General features: G+C 44.8%; 1 protein-coding gene across 4 annotated transcripts in view; it reads left to right on the top strand.

Moving 5' to 3' along the window:
* TCF4 (transcription factor 4) overlaps positions 1-16,850 on the top strand; it is a 239,385-nt gene that overhangs the window by 70,227 nt on the left and 152,308 nt on the right. For all 4 annotated transcript variants that reach the window (XM_010583045.1, XM_010583044.1, XM_010583043.1 and 1 more), the window contains exons 3-4: positions 6,738-6,799; positions 9,463-9,559. In XM_010583045.1, coding sequence (XP_010581347.1) covers positions 6,738-6,799; positions 9,463-9,559 — 159 coding nt within the window. The remainder of the gene's footprint in view (positions 1-6,737; positions 6,800-9,462; positions 9,560-16,850) is intronic.

Genomic DNA, 16,850 nt, shown 5'->3' with positions numbered 1-16,850 from the left:
TTCTCTTCTCTTTTCCCCCCCCCCCCCCCCCCCCCAACTTTCTACGAGCAAAATGCCTGTGATATCCATCTTGCTGTTTACCAGAGTAAAGCATGAGAATATAATTTCCTATCCTGTGATCTTAAGATTTTATGTATGTGCCCAAATTTGTTATTGGAGGTGGTGGGAGGTTCAAACAAAATTATATTCCAGAGTCATCTAGTTTATTGTCCTGTGTTATTGCTACAGTCTTGGATGATTTCCCAAGTATTTGTTTGGATTATTCCTGCAAAGAACAGTTTGTTTTGGTTTTTTTTGTGAGTTGGGTGTTTTTCCAGAAAAAATACTAATTTTCTAATTCTAAAGGTTCTGGGAGCACTTCAAGGGTTTCAGTGAAACTTTTACCAAAGAAAGTGTAAGGGACTGGGCATGATAACCAAGGTCAACTGGCCTTACATGATGCCTCCAGTTTATGCATCACAGCTCCTTAAAATAAAGTAGTTGCTGGCCTGAGAGAGTCACACAGCTTGTCAGAGCTAGTGGCCTACCGTGAAAATAATTTGAAATCACATATATTAGGCAGTAAGTTGCCCTTTAGGTCACCTAATTCTAAACTTTTTTCCTTTTCTGGAGATGGGAGGTGTGTACTAAGCACCATTATTCATTTGAGATCTTGAGCATGGAGGCTGTTTAAAGACACCTAATATTGAGCTGATGCTTCTCTAAAGCACAGGTGGTGGTGGAGGTATAATAGTGATCGCCTGCGTGCTAGAGTGCTCAGACCTCAACATCGTGGTGGACCACGATGGTATCTGCTGTGCTTTTGCTGAACTCAGCCCCGTCTGTATTTGGGCACGTTTGGAGTGTACTTAGCTGATGGGGAGCACTGGGAGGTCTGGGCAGAACGTGAGCCTCACTGCTGGAGGGTCTCGGAGCTTCACACCCTGCTCAGGGGCTCCCAGGGCATCCCTCCTTTTCTTTAGTTGTCAAGGGAACCTTAGTGCAAGAAGCAGAACCCTGCAGGCTGCTGAAAAGTACTTTTAGGGTTAGGTGGCTGCTCAACTGGCGGCTTTCTGGAACTTGTTCCTCTGCATAAGTGCAGCTTTTGGCCCCCAAATCAGTGCTCTGGATTTCTCCCTGCACCCTTAAGCATCAGCGGTCTCTCTGAAGTTGCAGTACCTTCCAACACGGGGGTGTAAACAATGTGGATTGCAATTCCTTTTTCCCCAGATCATTAATAGAGGTATCATGATTTGAATCCAGTCAGTCTTGCTCTACAGCACTGAACATCTTTTCTAGATTCAGTTGAATATGCTTTTCCAGGTTCTTTGCTTAAAATGCTCAGAGTGGTTTGACTCCATTTAAATGCCAGTTTTACTTTTTTTAGATAGAATTTCTGAGATGCTGAGTGAAGCTTTAGTTATTTAAATCACACTGTATTAATCATGTATGAATTGCGTTCTGAAAAACTGACCAAATCTTCCATGATGATTTGCTTTTTGTAATGTCACATTGCCTAATGCTTGTGATTAAGTGAGGTTAATTTACAGGAGCCAGATTCTGGAGAAAATTACATATGTGTTCAAGTTTATGCACTCTGGGATAAATCCAAGCTCTGAGAATAAGTCACTGGAGAATTTTGCATTGACTTTGGTGTCATTAGGGTTTCACTGTCCTAATTACCTAAGTGGCAGTACTTACAGGGTACATAATAAATTTCCGGAATTAGGTTTAGGAGCTTACAAACCTTCTTGCAATATCTGTCATACTAAATTATTAGTAAACTAGGCTAGATTAACTAGGTAGTAATTAGTGAGGGTTTTTTCTTTTCTAACAAGGGAGAAGTGCTGTTGATTTGAGGGCTGGTTAGAGGGGGACAGAAGAGAGCTGGCTTTTGACTGCTGATAGCTCACTGGATCACACTAAGACAAGACTTGTAAACAAGATGAAAAGAGACAAGGAGCACGCATGCAAGGTGCAGACGCCCATCTGTTCATCGAGCACTCCAGTGCCGTACCCCACCACATAACCCCTTCATGGCCACAGGCACACGGAACGGTTGAGAGCTCCATGCACGGCATAACCCATCACGCGGGCGCTGAACCCGCTCTGGTGACACTCCGAATCTGCTCACGGGCTGAAGGAGAAGTTGTGCCTCTCTGAGGGTTTGTAGGCAGTTGCTGCCTTCTGCGTGGTGATAGCGGGGGTAGTGGGAGACAGCTGTGGTACCAACGCAGCAACAGTGGGAAGGCTTTGTCCAGCTCTGCTTCCATTGAAAAAATATTTTCCAGCAAATTCACAAATGCAATAAAACCATATTTTATTATTTGCTCTTTATAACTGTTTATATCCAAGAACAATTTTCATCTTGCTAAGCTCTCCATTTCCCAGCTGAAGATCTAGGGTATTTTTGAAAATGCGTCTTTTTCCCCAGCCAGAGCTTGCATTTTTTTAGAGCGTCATGATACGTGTTTTAGTCTGAGTTCCTTCCTTTTGTCTGTAGCTGAGATAAAGAATTAGTAGTTTAAAACAATAACTACATGTTCCACTATGATCAAGGAATTAGATAATCTGGCATGTTTGCTTAAGGGGTCTGTATCTTGGGGCTTTTATAGGGCAGTATTAAAGCCCTGAGCCTTCTTATTATGCCAATACCCAGAAGATTGCTTTAATGAGAAGTAAAGGGCCTTTTTCCAATTACAAGGGAATAACTGTATTAAGTTCCTGTGTTATGTCAACCTGCTTTGATTTGATTACTGCGAAAGAAATGGATTTATCTGTCAGTGTTACTTAATTAAGCCTTCTCATTGATGTTTTGCAGAGTAATATAGTGTAGTTTGCACATTTAAGTCTAAATACAAAGAAAATTGGTCGAAAGCTAAGATGTGACCCCTGAAGATAAGGCACAAGAGCCATTGCTTGTCATTTTCTGATCAGAGTCCAGAACTTTTAACTGTGGTGGAAGACCTTGAGCATTATGTGGGCTGAGATTAAAGCAAGGTAAAGGTCAAGGAGTTTTCAGCCAAAATTGAGATGGCTGAATATTTTGGAGTCTAGGCAAATCTTACAGAATTATTCTGTGAGGTTAGTCTCCTAATCTCTACCTGATATAATACGCTTGGGTATGTAGAATGATGCCTGCATATCTTTAACATCTGTCTTCCCCTGATGTATCCCCAAAAGCTGTCCCTCTCCCTGCCCAGGGGTGTCCTTTGTGTTCGGCAGTGCTCCCCCCTGCCTAGGCAGGACTTTTTCTCTGGGTTAGTCTTGGGTGTGCCCAGGGACTCGATCTGGGATGTTTGCAGAGACAAGGAATACCTCAGCCCTGAGGTATGTGTTGTTCCTGTGTTATTTTAAGCACCTGATAGTGCCCTCTGATCATTGGTACACTTGGCTCAAGGGAGAGGTAGGAATAACGCAGCAAAGAGTACCAGAAAGGACAGCCGGGCAGGAATTCAGCTCACCACAAAAACATATGTTTAACTGTGAGCACACAAATAGTTCCTTTCACATCCCTGGGGCTGTCCAGTGGTTGGCCATGAAGCCAGTATTTCCATGTGCTGCTAGAAAGTACTGGGCACCTGCGGGAGCGTGGTGCCCCTTCCCTGTGCCGGAAAAAAAGGATTTTGAAGAGCATGACTTGGAAGCAGCACCACGAGTGGGTTAAATCACGTGTATCAGCCCGGCATATGTTGAAGGGATGATAGTGGACTCTCAGCTGGAGCTGGATGGTGGGCTCTCAAAGGAAAGAGCTCGGCAGCCGCGTGCACCCCTTGCCCGGGCTGGTGTGGGGATGCTGCCTTCCCTCTCCGCTGTCCCTCCTCAGCACTGAGTGCAAGAGAAGGATTACTGCTCAAAACGTAGCCCTGAAATGTGTTATTTTAGGTGACGTATTAGAGTGCCCAAGACGACGGCATCTGTATTCTTAAAATATAAATAAAAATGCACAGTATAGCAGTCTGAAAACCTTTATTGGCATGTAAATCTTGCTCCTAGTGCTGGCCACGAGCCAGTGTAAGGGGCCTTGACAACATGCATTATTTTAGGCTAGCTGACTTTTACAGCAAATAAGTATGTTAATAAATGAAATTTCTAACAGGCAGCTATGCGAATAACACCTCCTTGTTAATGAAAGCAGAGCTCCCCAGGTGATGCCCCGCGCAGGGCCCTTCGCTGGTGTCGCTCTGTCCTTTGCCCTCTGTTTTACGCACGCGCGAGTGGGCTCGTGGGTCTGCACGGCAGAGTGGAGAGCGGGATGGGGCTGCAGCCGCTCCTGCAGGTGCTGGGTTTATCACCTCTCTGGAGGTGGGCTCAGGGCTCTCGCCCGGTCCCCCAGGCGCTGTTCCTGAGGGCTGAGCTGTTCTGCTCGCTGATGGATTTTGGAAGCTATGCTCGAGGGTGGGACGATGCCCATCAAAGTCAATGGGATAATATCCGCTGATTTTTAGCAGGCAATGGATCAGGGCTCTACAGAGTTAATTACCTGTTACATAACACAAATGATTTTTAAAAATATGCCTAATTAACCTAATAGAATGGTTGATCTGATCTGTCAGGTAAATGATACACATTTTCTTTCTTTTTCTGGAGCTTAATTAAATATTTACCTAAGGGTGTCTTGTGCTATTAACATGTTCATCCATTATGGAGATAATAGGAATTGTAATTGGGGGAAAGTATTAACCCCCACACGTTTGTATAGTTTTTGTTTGGGTTTTTTTGGTCTTGGAAGTCAACCAGACTTGGTCACAGCACCCGTATTTTAAAGCGCTAATGACCATATCTGTTTCTCAGACAACCAAAGTTCCCACCGATCCTAGAGGTCTGCATGAACCAATGCACAGGTGGGAAGGGAGCTGCTCGCGTGCGTGGTCTTCGGCAGCACTCTGAGAAAGTTTCTCTAGCCAGCAAGACCAAATACGTATTTTTCCAATTAGATTAAAGCTACTGTTTGTGCATGGCAAAAGGCAAGCAATGTTATTATTTCATTAGGATGCTAGTGGGTACACAGGAGTAAGTTGGTAAATAGTACTGAAATGTGCAATAATACTGTTATAAATCAATGTCAATCAAATTTCCTGATATTTAACATACTGTAAGTAAAAAAAAAAGTAATGGATTTAAGCAGTATGGTCCAGTCCATCAATGTACTAAAGGATGTGCTTAACGTTAAGCATGAGTGATCTCATTTACTTGAATTAACACGGGAGTGAACTATGATTTCAGTGGAATTATTCACAGGCTTCCATTAAACCTGTGCGCAAGTGCCTCGCTGAACTGGTGTTATGTTTAGCCATTAAGTTTTTAGCCAAGTGGAAAGTCTCAGGAGACTCCCAACTCATTTTTGTAAAGGTTTTGTGATGGCAGCGGTTGTGCAAGCATATCCCAGCATACTTGAGCGCACTGCAGAAGATCTTTAGCTTTCAGTGTCAGCGGTCCCTGGCCAAGTCGAGTTCCTCGGTTTCTCCCGGGCCTTGGTGCAACCTCAGAGGTAGCGTGGCCAGCTTGGAGGTGCACGTTGCTGCTTGGGGTACCCGAGAGGGACAGCCCCGTGCAGTTGGGGTGTCTTTGGAAGAAGTTACTGCATGGGTCTTTTTGGTGGTGTGGGGTTTGTTGGGTTTTTTTGTTTTGTTTTGTTTTGTTTTTAAGGCTCTACATTTGGAAGACCATTCAATGTTACAGGGAAGTTTTGATAACAATAAACTGGGTTAATTAACAATACTGGGAAAGACTTGGGGAAAGTGGAATGAAAATAGTTCCATCAGAGAAGAAATGTTGGGAATTGTGAAATGTGGAGAGCGTTCATATGCAAAATGTGTCTATGACCTGGTTTTTGTCAATGAAAATGCAGTGTTGCAGTCCAGCTAGTCTCTTTTATCCAGTGATCTGGAAGCACGCTGCAGTGGCTGACTAGCGAAGCTCACCTCGCATTCCTGGCGTGACTATCAAGCTGTCCCTTTGGTGCACAGATAAAATGCACACAAAAAAATGGCAGGCTGAAACAATTCTGTGTCTTGTTGCAAAGTTAAGAGGAACTTGTAGAAGTCCTGGTTCTTTGGTCTGTATCCTAAATGGCAGGTTTCACCATGTCCTAGCACATACGCAATGGGACGAGTTATTCCTAGAGACACCCTCTCAAACAGGGGGAAAATGGTTAAAAACACCCTGAAATGGGCTGTCTGAAATTACTGGAGTGTCTCCCACCCAATGGTTGCAGTGAATTTTCTATCAAATGATAGAGGACAAGACAGAAATACCCCCTCTGTGCTTGGCTTTAGGAATGTGCTTTTCTCTTCTTGAGATACAAGTATGTGCGTAAATGCTTTTCTGCAGCAGAAGCCTAGATGAGGTGCTGAGAGGTACATTTACCCCAAACATGCCTTACTTTAACTTCTAGGTTTCATCTGTTTTATCATGTTTTATTTTTACTGTTTGACAATACCTATTTTTGTGCTGGAGATTTTGATAGGATTTTAACTGGTACAGTGCAGTCACTTTTTAAAGTGTTGAGAAACACTGAGCCGCTGAAGTAATTTTTATGCTCAAACCTCAGGTTCCTGAGGGTCCAGTTCATTTCTGCTGTGAATTTAAATGAGTTAATTTAAGCAGTGGGTCAGAAGCCACTACCATCGTAGTAGCCCTGTGCCTGATTCTTAATTAAAGGCAACAGGAGATTAATTTGAAACATTAATTTAAAAGTGCCTATACAAAAGGAAAGAATTATTGCAATAAAGCCTAAAGAACTTTTTTGTCCCTAGATGTAGAAGACAGAACTAGCTCAGGGTCCTGGGGGAATACAGGACATCCTAGTCCATCCAGGGTAAGTATATCTAATCTTTTTCCCCAAACCAGACTTCCTGCATATGTAAATTTACAATCTTAAATATGAGTTTTACACCTGATTGCGTAGAAAAATGGGCATGCAAACTTGGCTGTAGCCTGTCTTCTCTTTAAAATTGCCTTTTTTTTAACATTCAAACCTGATCCTGTGATTGAATTTGGCACCTGCTCTGCTACTTCTAACAGGTAGCGAGAATATTAATTAACCATTTTTTCTTGCTAGGCCCTACCAACTGCTGCCACCACCCAGAGCGCGGGTGGAGCAGAGATGTTGTTGCTGAGTGTTTTGTTTTCCGCAGCTGGATTTTTAGGGATTGTGGCTGTCGCCAAACCTGGGGAGCGGGCCAGTGCCCCCGCCGTGGGCATCGCTCGTCCCCGTGCGGGGGCTTGCCGGCCACTCCACGGCCACCCCAGGGCCCGAGCTCAGGGCAGCGAAGCTGGAGAGGGGCCGCCAGCTCTGTCCCACCGTGCCAGCTGTGCCCCTGCCCTTCCCTTCCCGCGGCGCACCTCAGCCGCTCCGTGCCTCCGGTGAGGGGCTTCCAAACCCTTCTCCTCAGGCAGGGGCTGGTGCCTGGGTGTTTCGGCATGTCTCCCCCTGACTGCTGGCACCATCCGAGCTCCAGGGCAGGTAGCCCAGCTGCCGGCTACTTGCCCACCTCCCTGCCCACCTCTGCTCCGAACGCTGCTGAGGATGGGGCAAGGACAATCTCCTGTGCTCCCCACGTATGAGTGGGATCCGCCGCCGGGGAATGCGGACACCAAGCCGCTATCTGGCACGGCGATGCTCAGCGTTTGCTGAGATTTGCAAGACAGCTGGACTCAGTCATTTCGATTGTGGCTGTGGACAGTTATCCAAATTCTGTAGACACCTCAGGATTGGGATGCCGGTTACTTTGGTAGGGAAGAAATGCTATTTCCAGCAGAGCAGCTGTGCCCCGAGCTGCCGCCGCTCCCGAGCAGCGCGGTGCGGGCAGCCCTGCTGATGGTCCCCCCGAGCCGCCCCGGCAGCCCCGCTCCCCAGCCGGAGCATCGCGGCGTTCCTCGTCCTCGGGGCTGGGCACGGCTTGTGCTTCAGTACCAAGATGATTATTTCTGTTTACTTCCTGCAAACGCATGAAGTACGCTTACGCTGGGCAAAAAGTGGCTTTGCTCTTACTTATGCCCTTATTTAAACAGTTTGTTTAAATTGCTTTTTAATTGTTTTCTAATTAACGTGAAGGATCAGGGCTCGCAAGCAGCATTGCCGGGAGCTCCGTGCCCTCGAGTGTCTGTCTGGCGAGGAGAAATGCGGTTGCCCTGTTTGTCCTTGGTCCGTCCTTTCCCCTCGGGGCAGGTCCTGCCCTCGGCGGACGTTACGCCAGCTGAGGTTTTAAGCCGATGTCCGCAGCGCTGCACGGCACTGCAGGCAGCCGAGGGGGGTCCCCCGTTTACGGTGTCGCGGGGGGACCCTGGCGCTGCCGCCGAGGGAGGGAAGCCCGACACCTTTTCTTATTCCGTCCTGCTTAGCATCCATTACGTCATTACTGCTCACATCTGTCAGTTTTATTTTTATCCCTTTTTTTTTACTTGACACTTGTATTGCTTCCGAGGGAAAGATGTTTTGAAAAGTAAATTCTAAATTTGCACACACAATTATTTATGCATGCAAAAACTTGAATGTGAGCGTACAATTAAGTTTTGAGATATAAAGAAAAGAGCACGAGCCTGGGAGTTTCTGGAGTTTCAATCAAGACTGTGCATTAACTTGCAGTGTTATTCTGCAAACAGCCTGACCTCTCTTTCCTTCTTTGTAAAATGGTGATGGTATTTCCATGTTGGGAGAATTAGTTTCTCGTGAGTTCTTCTAAACCGAAGAAACAAAACATTACATAACTGGTGTGCTTGGCCAATGTTTGTAGTTAAATTTAAGATTTTGCTAATCGAGTGGCTGAAAGCAGAAGTTTCCACCAAAACTGTTTCAAAAATTAAGGGCCTGATTCTGGCAAGGTTTTATACGTCCTTGACTCTGTGGGTAACATCTGATGCTGTTGATCCCCAGAGAAGTACTGAAGGGTAACAAGGCAGCGCAGCGTGCGGGCCAGGAGGGGGTCGCTGCTGCTCACTAGCTACGCATAGAATTGCACATCCAAAGGATGAGTGCAGGTTATTTTTTCAGTGAGAAGTGACTTTCCACACCCACTGTGAAAAAAATTCTAATTTTTTTTATAGTCCAGTGCATGTATATAGCAGTGAGGTGATTAAGATGGCAAATTTCTACATATAAATAGAATTAAAAAGCAAAATGTTAAAAGTAGTATTTCTTTGCTATTCTTGCATATGTTGTGGGCAAGAAGGCTTTTATGCTAAGAGAGGGCTTTATGCTGAATTGCACAGCACGAAATTCCAGGAACCCTCATCTCAGTCACCCATTCAGGATTATCCACACAGCAAACTGAAGTCAATTACTAATGAAATAAAAATTTGAAACAGCTTTAAAAATGTTCTGGAACACATCACTTCCGGCAGAATCAATAGGGGAAAACAATAAAGGGAACAATATTACTTATAGTTGGCTTAAAACTTAGAAGGGAAATATGGACCTGTAGGTTTTGAAAAATGCTATTTAAACTTGTAAAATTTTGTTTTTTCCTGATTTGTTAACAGAACTATGGAGATGGGACTCACTATGATCATATGGCGAGCAGAGACCTTGGGTCGCATGACAATCTCTCTCCTCCCTTTGTCAATTCCAGAATACAAAGTAAGAAATCGAATTTCCTAACTTGACCGTGTTGTTGAAAGTGGAATAAGTGAACCAGAAATAAAATTCTGAGGGTTTAAATCCCTCATTCTCATTTTTGGGGTTGATCGTACTCGGCATAAGGGTGGGAACATGGATTATTTTTTTTTAAGCTGTCATGCAATTTCAAAAATGTACACCGATGATGTTTATTGAACAGACTGTGTTTTCTTGCTGTGAGAGGGATATGACTTTTGATGCAGTAACTGCATTATTTGCTGAAAGAGGTAAATGGTCGTTTTCTAAGGCTCAGCCTTTTGTTTTCAAAGAAGTGGCCAGTTGGCAGAGAAAATAAGGACATGCTCTGAACAGGACTTTTAAAGTAGGAAAGGATTTCTGAAAATACGATAAATATATGTTCACAAAAGGGAACAGATAAATAACTGGTGAGGGACACTGAAGCCATTGTTTGTTTTGGAGCATGGTGGATCTCTGCCTGCTGGGACCTGTGAGCTGCAAACTCCTGGATTTCAGGCGAGGGTAGTTGCAGCCTATTCTGCTTTAGAGGAGTGAGATTTTGCCCACGGCGTTTGGCAAGGACCCTCCTTCCACCCCACACCCCATGATAGAAAGTTTTGACACCCCTGAATAATCATTTAGCTTAGCAGCAAACACCAAAGCAGTATGAAGAGAGGCTATAATTATTTGTAAGTGAATGATAGCTACTTTCTTTAATTATGGTTGATAAATGAGTTTAGTTAAAGTAAATATATGATGTAAAAATATTAGTAATGCTTATGCTTGGCCAAGATCACACCCTTCTTCTGCAGTTGTCAATGAACTAACCAAATGCTTTGCTTTAAAGGATTGAATGCGAGCCAAAAAAAACATGGAGCTGTAACTGTGATATATCATTCTTCAGCTCTAATATATGTCCCTAAAATATGCCTTGTCTTTTAATATTGGGAAATATTTGTGAGTTGTTTAACATATGGGACAATGTTGGAGCTTGTAGTCATTTGTATGTATTCACGTACAAAACATGGTTACAACAGTTTTAAAGGGTCTAATATAAGCCAAAAAAAGCATGGAAATTTCAACACTCCCATCTTAACTCACGCCATGGGGCTTAGGTAGTGCGCAGAGACACTTTGCAAATAGCCACACGCTTCTGTGAAACCCACTGGGCTGCGTGGTGCTTTCAAGTTTAACCTTTAATTTGAGTCTTTAGAACTTAAAAGTCTCTCTCTCTTCTCCCTGCCCTTGGGTCACAGAAGAATCTCGTTCCTGACTCTGATTGTTTTTGTCAAATCTTAGCGAAAGTACTGGTTTCACTTGGTTGAAGAACTAGTTGTTTTATGGAAACACATTCGGAGGCACCCGGTTAAAGAATTAAGCCATGTAATACTCTGTTGAGGAACTTTGGAAGCCCTGATGTTTCCAGAAGGTCCCGCTCGTTGCCATCAGAGGGGTTTGCAGAGCCGCCGCTCACCCCGTCGCGACTCTGCAGACCCGAACCAGCGGTGTCTGCTCCAGCCGCGGGCGTGAGCCGGGCAGCGTGGCAGCATCCTCGCAGCGCGTGGTCCTGAAGCGCCCTGGCGTTTTTTGGTTATCATGAGATTTGGTAATTTCAACTGGAAATAATACCAGTGATGCTCCTACACGCATAGATCGATGTGTGCGTGAGCGGACGGTGAGCGACTAACAGCTTTTGACAAGCGTGCTATTGCACAATAACGTGTGCGTGCTGCCGGGGCAGTCAGCTGCCTCCTGCAACCCACGGCGTTTTGCATCCGTGCTTGGGTATAGTTCTCTGGTAATTGGAGCGGACTCTTCTTAATTTGTCCCATCGGCGCAGCCCGTTACTGCCCAGTTTTGCTCCGCTCCTGGGCGCGGAGCAGTAGTGCGGGAGGAGGAGGAATGGCCGCTGGGATGCGTGCGTGTTTCCCTCCCACTCGGACACCTCCGAGGGCCGTGGCCGGGAGGTCTGTTTCTGTGCCGTGTGGGAATGGAAACCCTTAACCGGCACCGGGACAGGCGCTGTGGTTGCTCACCCTGCCTCTGTGGAGGACTGTCTGTGAAACAAAGACCGCTGTCAGTCTGCACTGGTCACGTCTGTATTTGTGATTTTAGGAGAAATCTAAACATCGTGGTGATGAACAATGCACAGTGCTGTTTACTCGGATGGAGGCTGCCTGGACTGCCAGCTCCCAACTCCTGTTACTCCAAATGTGTTTTATCATTCCCCTTTTCCTGGCAGGTCTGCGAACTCCCCCGGGAAAGGTCCCCGTAAACTCTGGTGTTACGCAGCTGGCACCTGCAGAGCCACACTGTAGTTTTCTTTCCCTGCTCCTCTTTCTCTTGGCAAGTGATAAAAAGCCTGACAATTATCCAGCTTGAACTGGTTTTATACTGGTGTATGCTGTTGACTTCAATGGAGTTGCTCCTGATTTGAGGTGGTTTTCTAGGCAGAAAAGACTTTGTTGTTACTGGGGAGAGGTATTACTGACCCTGTACCTGTGAACCACAAATGTTTGCAGGCAGGCTGTGCTTAAATGAGGGCTCATTGTATTTTATTTCTCAGATACTTGGTTTTTAAAATATATTTTTACGTGGCCAGTGTCTACCAGGAAGCCTGTGCATTAGGGCTTTGGAGCAAGCCCTGTGGGGAGGAGCAGAGAGAAGTCGCAGAGCTGCATGCATTACTCAGCTCCTCAAACCACTGCCTGCCTGTATTCAAACACAGCTTGCTTTGTGCGTGTCTGGAGTCCCGCTACCCTGCTAGGTATTTAGTGTTTTCTTAAGAGTATCTGAAGAGTAGTTACTTGGCCCAGCAATGAAACGTGCATGGCCAGATAGCTGTGACGGGTTTGGCACATTGGGTGTTGCTTCTCATCGCCTCTCCGGTTTCTAGGTGTGCTCTTTGGGAATGTGTCTTATCCCACTACTTGGGATATCTTGTTAGTACATTAAATCATTTACCCATGTACAGTAACTTGCTTCTAAACCCCCTGTAGCTTAATGGGAGCATTCCACTGCAAGGATTAGATTGAGGTTTCAGGCACTGCTGAAGAAAGCTGCTGGCTTATGTGGTGACCTTTGAATCTCATCTGGGTTAGTGGTTGATATTTTGATTTGGTTACTGTGGTCATATTGTGACAGCTGCTGGTTCATTATAATTCAGTTCCTCTCCTCAGTTTGCCTACCAGGAATATTTAGGTTTGTGTTGCTTCAAAGTGCTCTAACCACCCTGAATTTAACCCAGCATGCCACACAAGGTGGAGCGTTGTGAACACTTTGGGTCACCAGCCGCTGTGCGCTGGGCAGGCAGTCACGGCGGAGGGTATGGCAGGCAGAAACTTGCTGCGGGAGAAAACTTTCCCTGAGGTTTACAAGGCTGATTTAACCCAGTTTGTTGAATGTAGTAAAAATGAGAATAGAAAAGATCAAAAGCACTTTTCTTATTTTGTTGCACAGACAGTTTGTGTACACCTTCCCTCTGTATGAAATAATTCTGGTGTTCACAGTAGTGATTTTATATGACTTCTTGAAAAAGTTCCTATACTAGTAACTAGAAGACAGTATTTAATTTTTGATATTGCTTTGAGACTCTCTAAAAGGATGTAAGGTCACTGAATGTAGATCTCTTAATGGTTGTAGGAGTTGGTCGGTGACCTAATATGTGAAGACAAAATCTTTGCTTGTGTTTATTTTCTCTTTCTATTGCAAAACCCAAAATGAAGAGCAGATACAATGACTTACTCTTACTTCCCTCCCAGTTGTCTGCTTCAGATCAATGCGGCACTTCTTCGGGTTGTGCCCTTACACGATCACTTGCCTGACGTGCTTTTGGGAGGGCCGGCGCGTGCTTTTGCCAGCGACTGGCACTTGTATTGCAAAATAAATATTTTCCCCTCTGGTTTCATCCCTTTTCCTTTTAAAAATCTCCAAGTCATAAATTTCCTCTTAGCATTGTTATTTTGGAGAAGGTGGCGTTTTCTCGCAGTTGGAGCGGCCGAGCGGTGCTGGTGCCGGTGCCAGCGCAGTACCGGGGGGCTGGGGCGGCGTGGGCTGCCGGCCGTGCCGGGGGGCAGGGCTCGTGCTGGGGGTCCTGGGGAGCCCGGCTTGGCTGCCGATCTGCGGCACGCTCTTGGCGAGTTCTTTAACGTCTTTATGCTCAAATGTGCCTTCCTCTTTATCGGAACACACGCTATATATTTTGCAGGGATATTGTGAGATGTGATGAATTACTGTCTGGAAAACATCCTGAGTTCCTCGGATACTCCGTATACGTGCCAATTTTTAATATTATTTTTAATGCTATGATAGCACTTGTCTCCGTACGAATATTGCTGTGGCGTTTGCTTTTAATCCGTACAGCTTTGATTCTGTTACTGTTATTATAAGTAGAACTGGAATTTTTGCAGATTAGTGAAGTTTACCCAACACAGCATTATAAGGCCTTGCTTTCAATTGCTAAACTGTAAACATTTGGGATGAAATTTTCCATGCTGTGTATCTGACTCAGCCTGATTATTATTTTTTTAACCTTCTGCAGAAATGATTTCAACATTTCCTAAAATGAGATTACATTTCATCCTGGCAGATTTTTGATTTTCTCAGTTAGTGTCTGGCACATCACGAACATTAATTCTTTTTCACACCACCTCTGTTATGTCAGGTGGCTTTGGTTCCCATTTTGCAGCTGGAGAAGTGAAGGTACGTGAGGAACCATGAGGGAAGTGTCAAAAACTGTCCAGTAATTTTCAGTTGTAAATTTGAAATGCAAAAGAGTTTGATGGTCTCTCAGTTCTTGCATTCGGTGACACCCAAGGATGCCATCACTTGGGAAAATCGCAGTTGCGATGCTTCGTATGGGTCATCCACATTATGGGAACACACACTCAGTAGCCACTTACTGATCTTAGTGGTGTCTGGGTTTTTTTCTTACTGTTTCCTAAAGCCTTTTCAGGGCAATGCACTATTGAAGGAGCCTGGCAACTTATGGTGGATAGAAAACAAAGGAACTACTATTATATTTGGAAAAAAGTAAATTCTATATGACATACAGAAAGAAACATGTGACAAGTTTTTAAAAAAGCAGTCAAAAGTGAATTTTCAGGAATCACAAGCAGAACTATGTTTTCCAGAAAAATCTGTGACTGTCTGACCAGCTACAGCATTAACTAAGATGTGTTTTAACAACAGAAAATCTGACTGTAACAACTAAAAAGGTCAGGAAGGGCGTTCAGACACCGAAGAACTGGAAATCCCGGACTCCAGTTTTCATTTGAAGTATTTTACGTTCGTGCAGCTGACACAACCCAGCACCTGCAGTGTTGGGAGAAGTCACGGAATGGACGATGCATGACAGGCGAGCGCTTCCAGAGGGGGAGAGCCTTATCCCACTGAGTGCTTTCCCAACTGCTCAGCACCAGGTATTCCCCAGCCAGGTGGGAAATGTTAGGAGTGACGTGACCGTACTCATTTCCACCTGGAAATGAGGCACTTTGGGGTGGACGCAGTAGGGATCCCGCTGCAGTGCTGCTGGGGAGGGGATAGGTGCTGGTATCTGAGTTCCTTATCAAGCACGATGACTGCCACGTCCCCAGAGTGGGGTCCCCCTGAAGTGGGGTGTGACTGGACTGCAAGAAGGCCCCTTTGACTTGGTCCTGTGGTTGTGGATGCAACGTGCTGGGGCCACGAGCAGCATTGCTATTTCTATAGATGCCAGCTATGACCTGGAGAAGACAAGTCCCACCAGGCAGGACTGCTTCCCACGGCTGCGGTGCTCCACGCCGTGCCGGGGGGGTGGGAGGGGGAGCTTTGGGGCTGATTAGAGAAAGGTCTGAAAACCTGAATTCAGCTGCCAAGTTTGAACTATTTGGCTTGTTTGGCATGTCATGCCTCGAAATCTGCATCTGGCATCTTGGTTTTCTTGGTTCTATGTTTTTATTCACCACTAAACTCACTTAACTCCCCTGACAACCACTCAGGTAAATGCAGCGTGGATATACATGCCCACCATCCTAACCCTTGTTCTTCCCATCCCCATGTGAGTACAGAAGGGAAGATCTGAGACAGGGTTTTCAACCTAAATCCAGGAAGAGTAATCTCTGGAGGTTTTTTGCCAAATCTAGATTTGTTTCACCGACCAAAATATCTCAATTTCAATGTCTCCAAACCTTAAAAATGGCACTAATCTGGGAAATAAATGTGCCCCCTTGCATATTGTGAGAGCAGGGCACTGTAAATGCATCTCCAAGAACTGAATTACAAACCAGCAACTGATTTCAGACATGGTCCATTCCGCTCTTTAATGGACATGTATCTAAATTTACATGTAAGTTAAGGCTCTGTGTTCCTTCCTCCCGTTACCCAGGAACAGCTGGACAGGATTTCTTCCAGCCTTTTTTTCTGGATTAGTTTCAGTGGTTTCTGCACAACAAAGTAGAAGTGCTTCTGGATAACCCTGAGCAACATTTTGAGTTTAACTATGCAGGGTGTCAAGGCTGAGACCTGAAGAGCTTAGATGTAGCATTTTAGCTTTCTAAGATAACCACAATGAAAATCACGTTATTTACTGTCAACTGGGGCCTTGAAAGATGCCTTAAAATGCTTTGTAGAAGAACTGGCTCACGTATGCATTCTTGTCGTGGAATATGCCTGCTGCTTCTCTTGTCTCACTTGCCTATGAACAAAATTAACAGAAAAAAACCTGTGCTGAAAAGTATTTTGTAGATGTAGATATAAATATGTTACAGTTCCCAATCAGGAGTTAATATATTTTGCAGCAAGTCAATCTTGCAAGCGCTGGCAGTCAGGATTCTGAGTTTCAGCATTCAACCCCAGCCTCTCATACAGTCCTGAAGAAAAGAAATTACAAGGACGTTTCCATTTATTTGGGGAACGAGCAGCAGATGTATAAATAGAAACTGTAGACTGTGGCAATTAATGTCTGCATACTGAGCAAAGAATTGAAATATTATTTTGTACTACATAGTTTTCAGTGAAGTTTACATTCCATTGTGTTTTGTTCTTAAACAAGTCCAAGCATTTTTAATAAGTTATTTTGTGTGACAGTTGTATTCTGCATAGCATGGCATAGACTAAAGCTGTGTGAAAAATTTGCATTGAACTGCAAATGTATTTGATCTGTATTTGGAGTACAAATTGTAAGTTTGCAAAATACTGCCTGAAGTTATCCTCCCTGTAGGCAGAAAGGAACATCCTAACATCCTCCTGCTAATAATCCAGCCCTCTCTTCTGCAGCGACCTTCTGCAGACCTGGAGGTTTTCGAGCCTGCCGTTG

This window comes from Haliaeetus leucocephalus, unplaced genomic scaffold (assembly GCF_000737465.1).
Source record: "Haliaeetus leucocephalus isolate CR32 unplaced genomic scaffold, Haliaeetus_leucocephalus-4.0 Scaffold866, whole genome shotgun sequence".
NCBI classification, from domain to species: Eukaryota; Metazoa; Chordata; class Aves; order Accipitriformes; family Accipitridae; genus Haliaeetus; species Haliaeetus leucocephalus.
The sequence above is the reverse complement of the archived record's forward strand: the minus strand, read 5'-3'. Positions and strand labels throughout refer to the sequence as shown.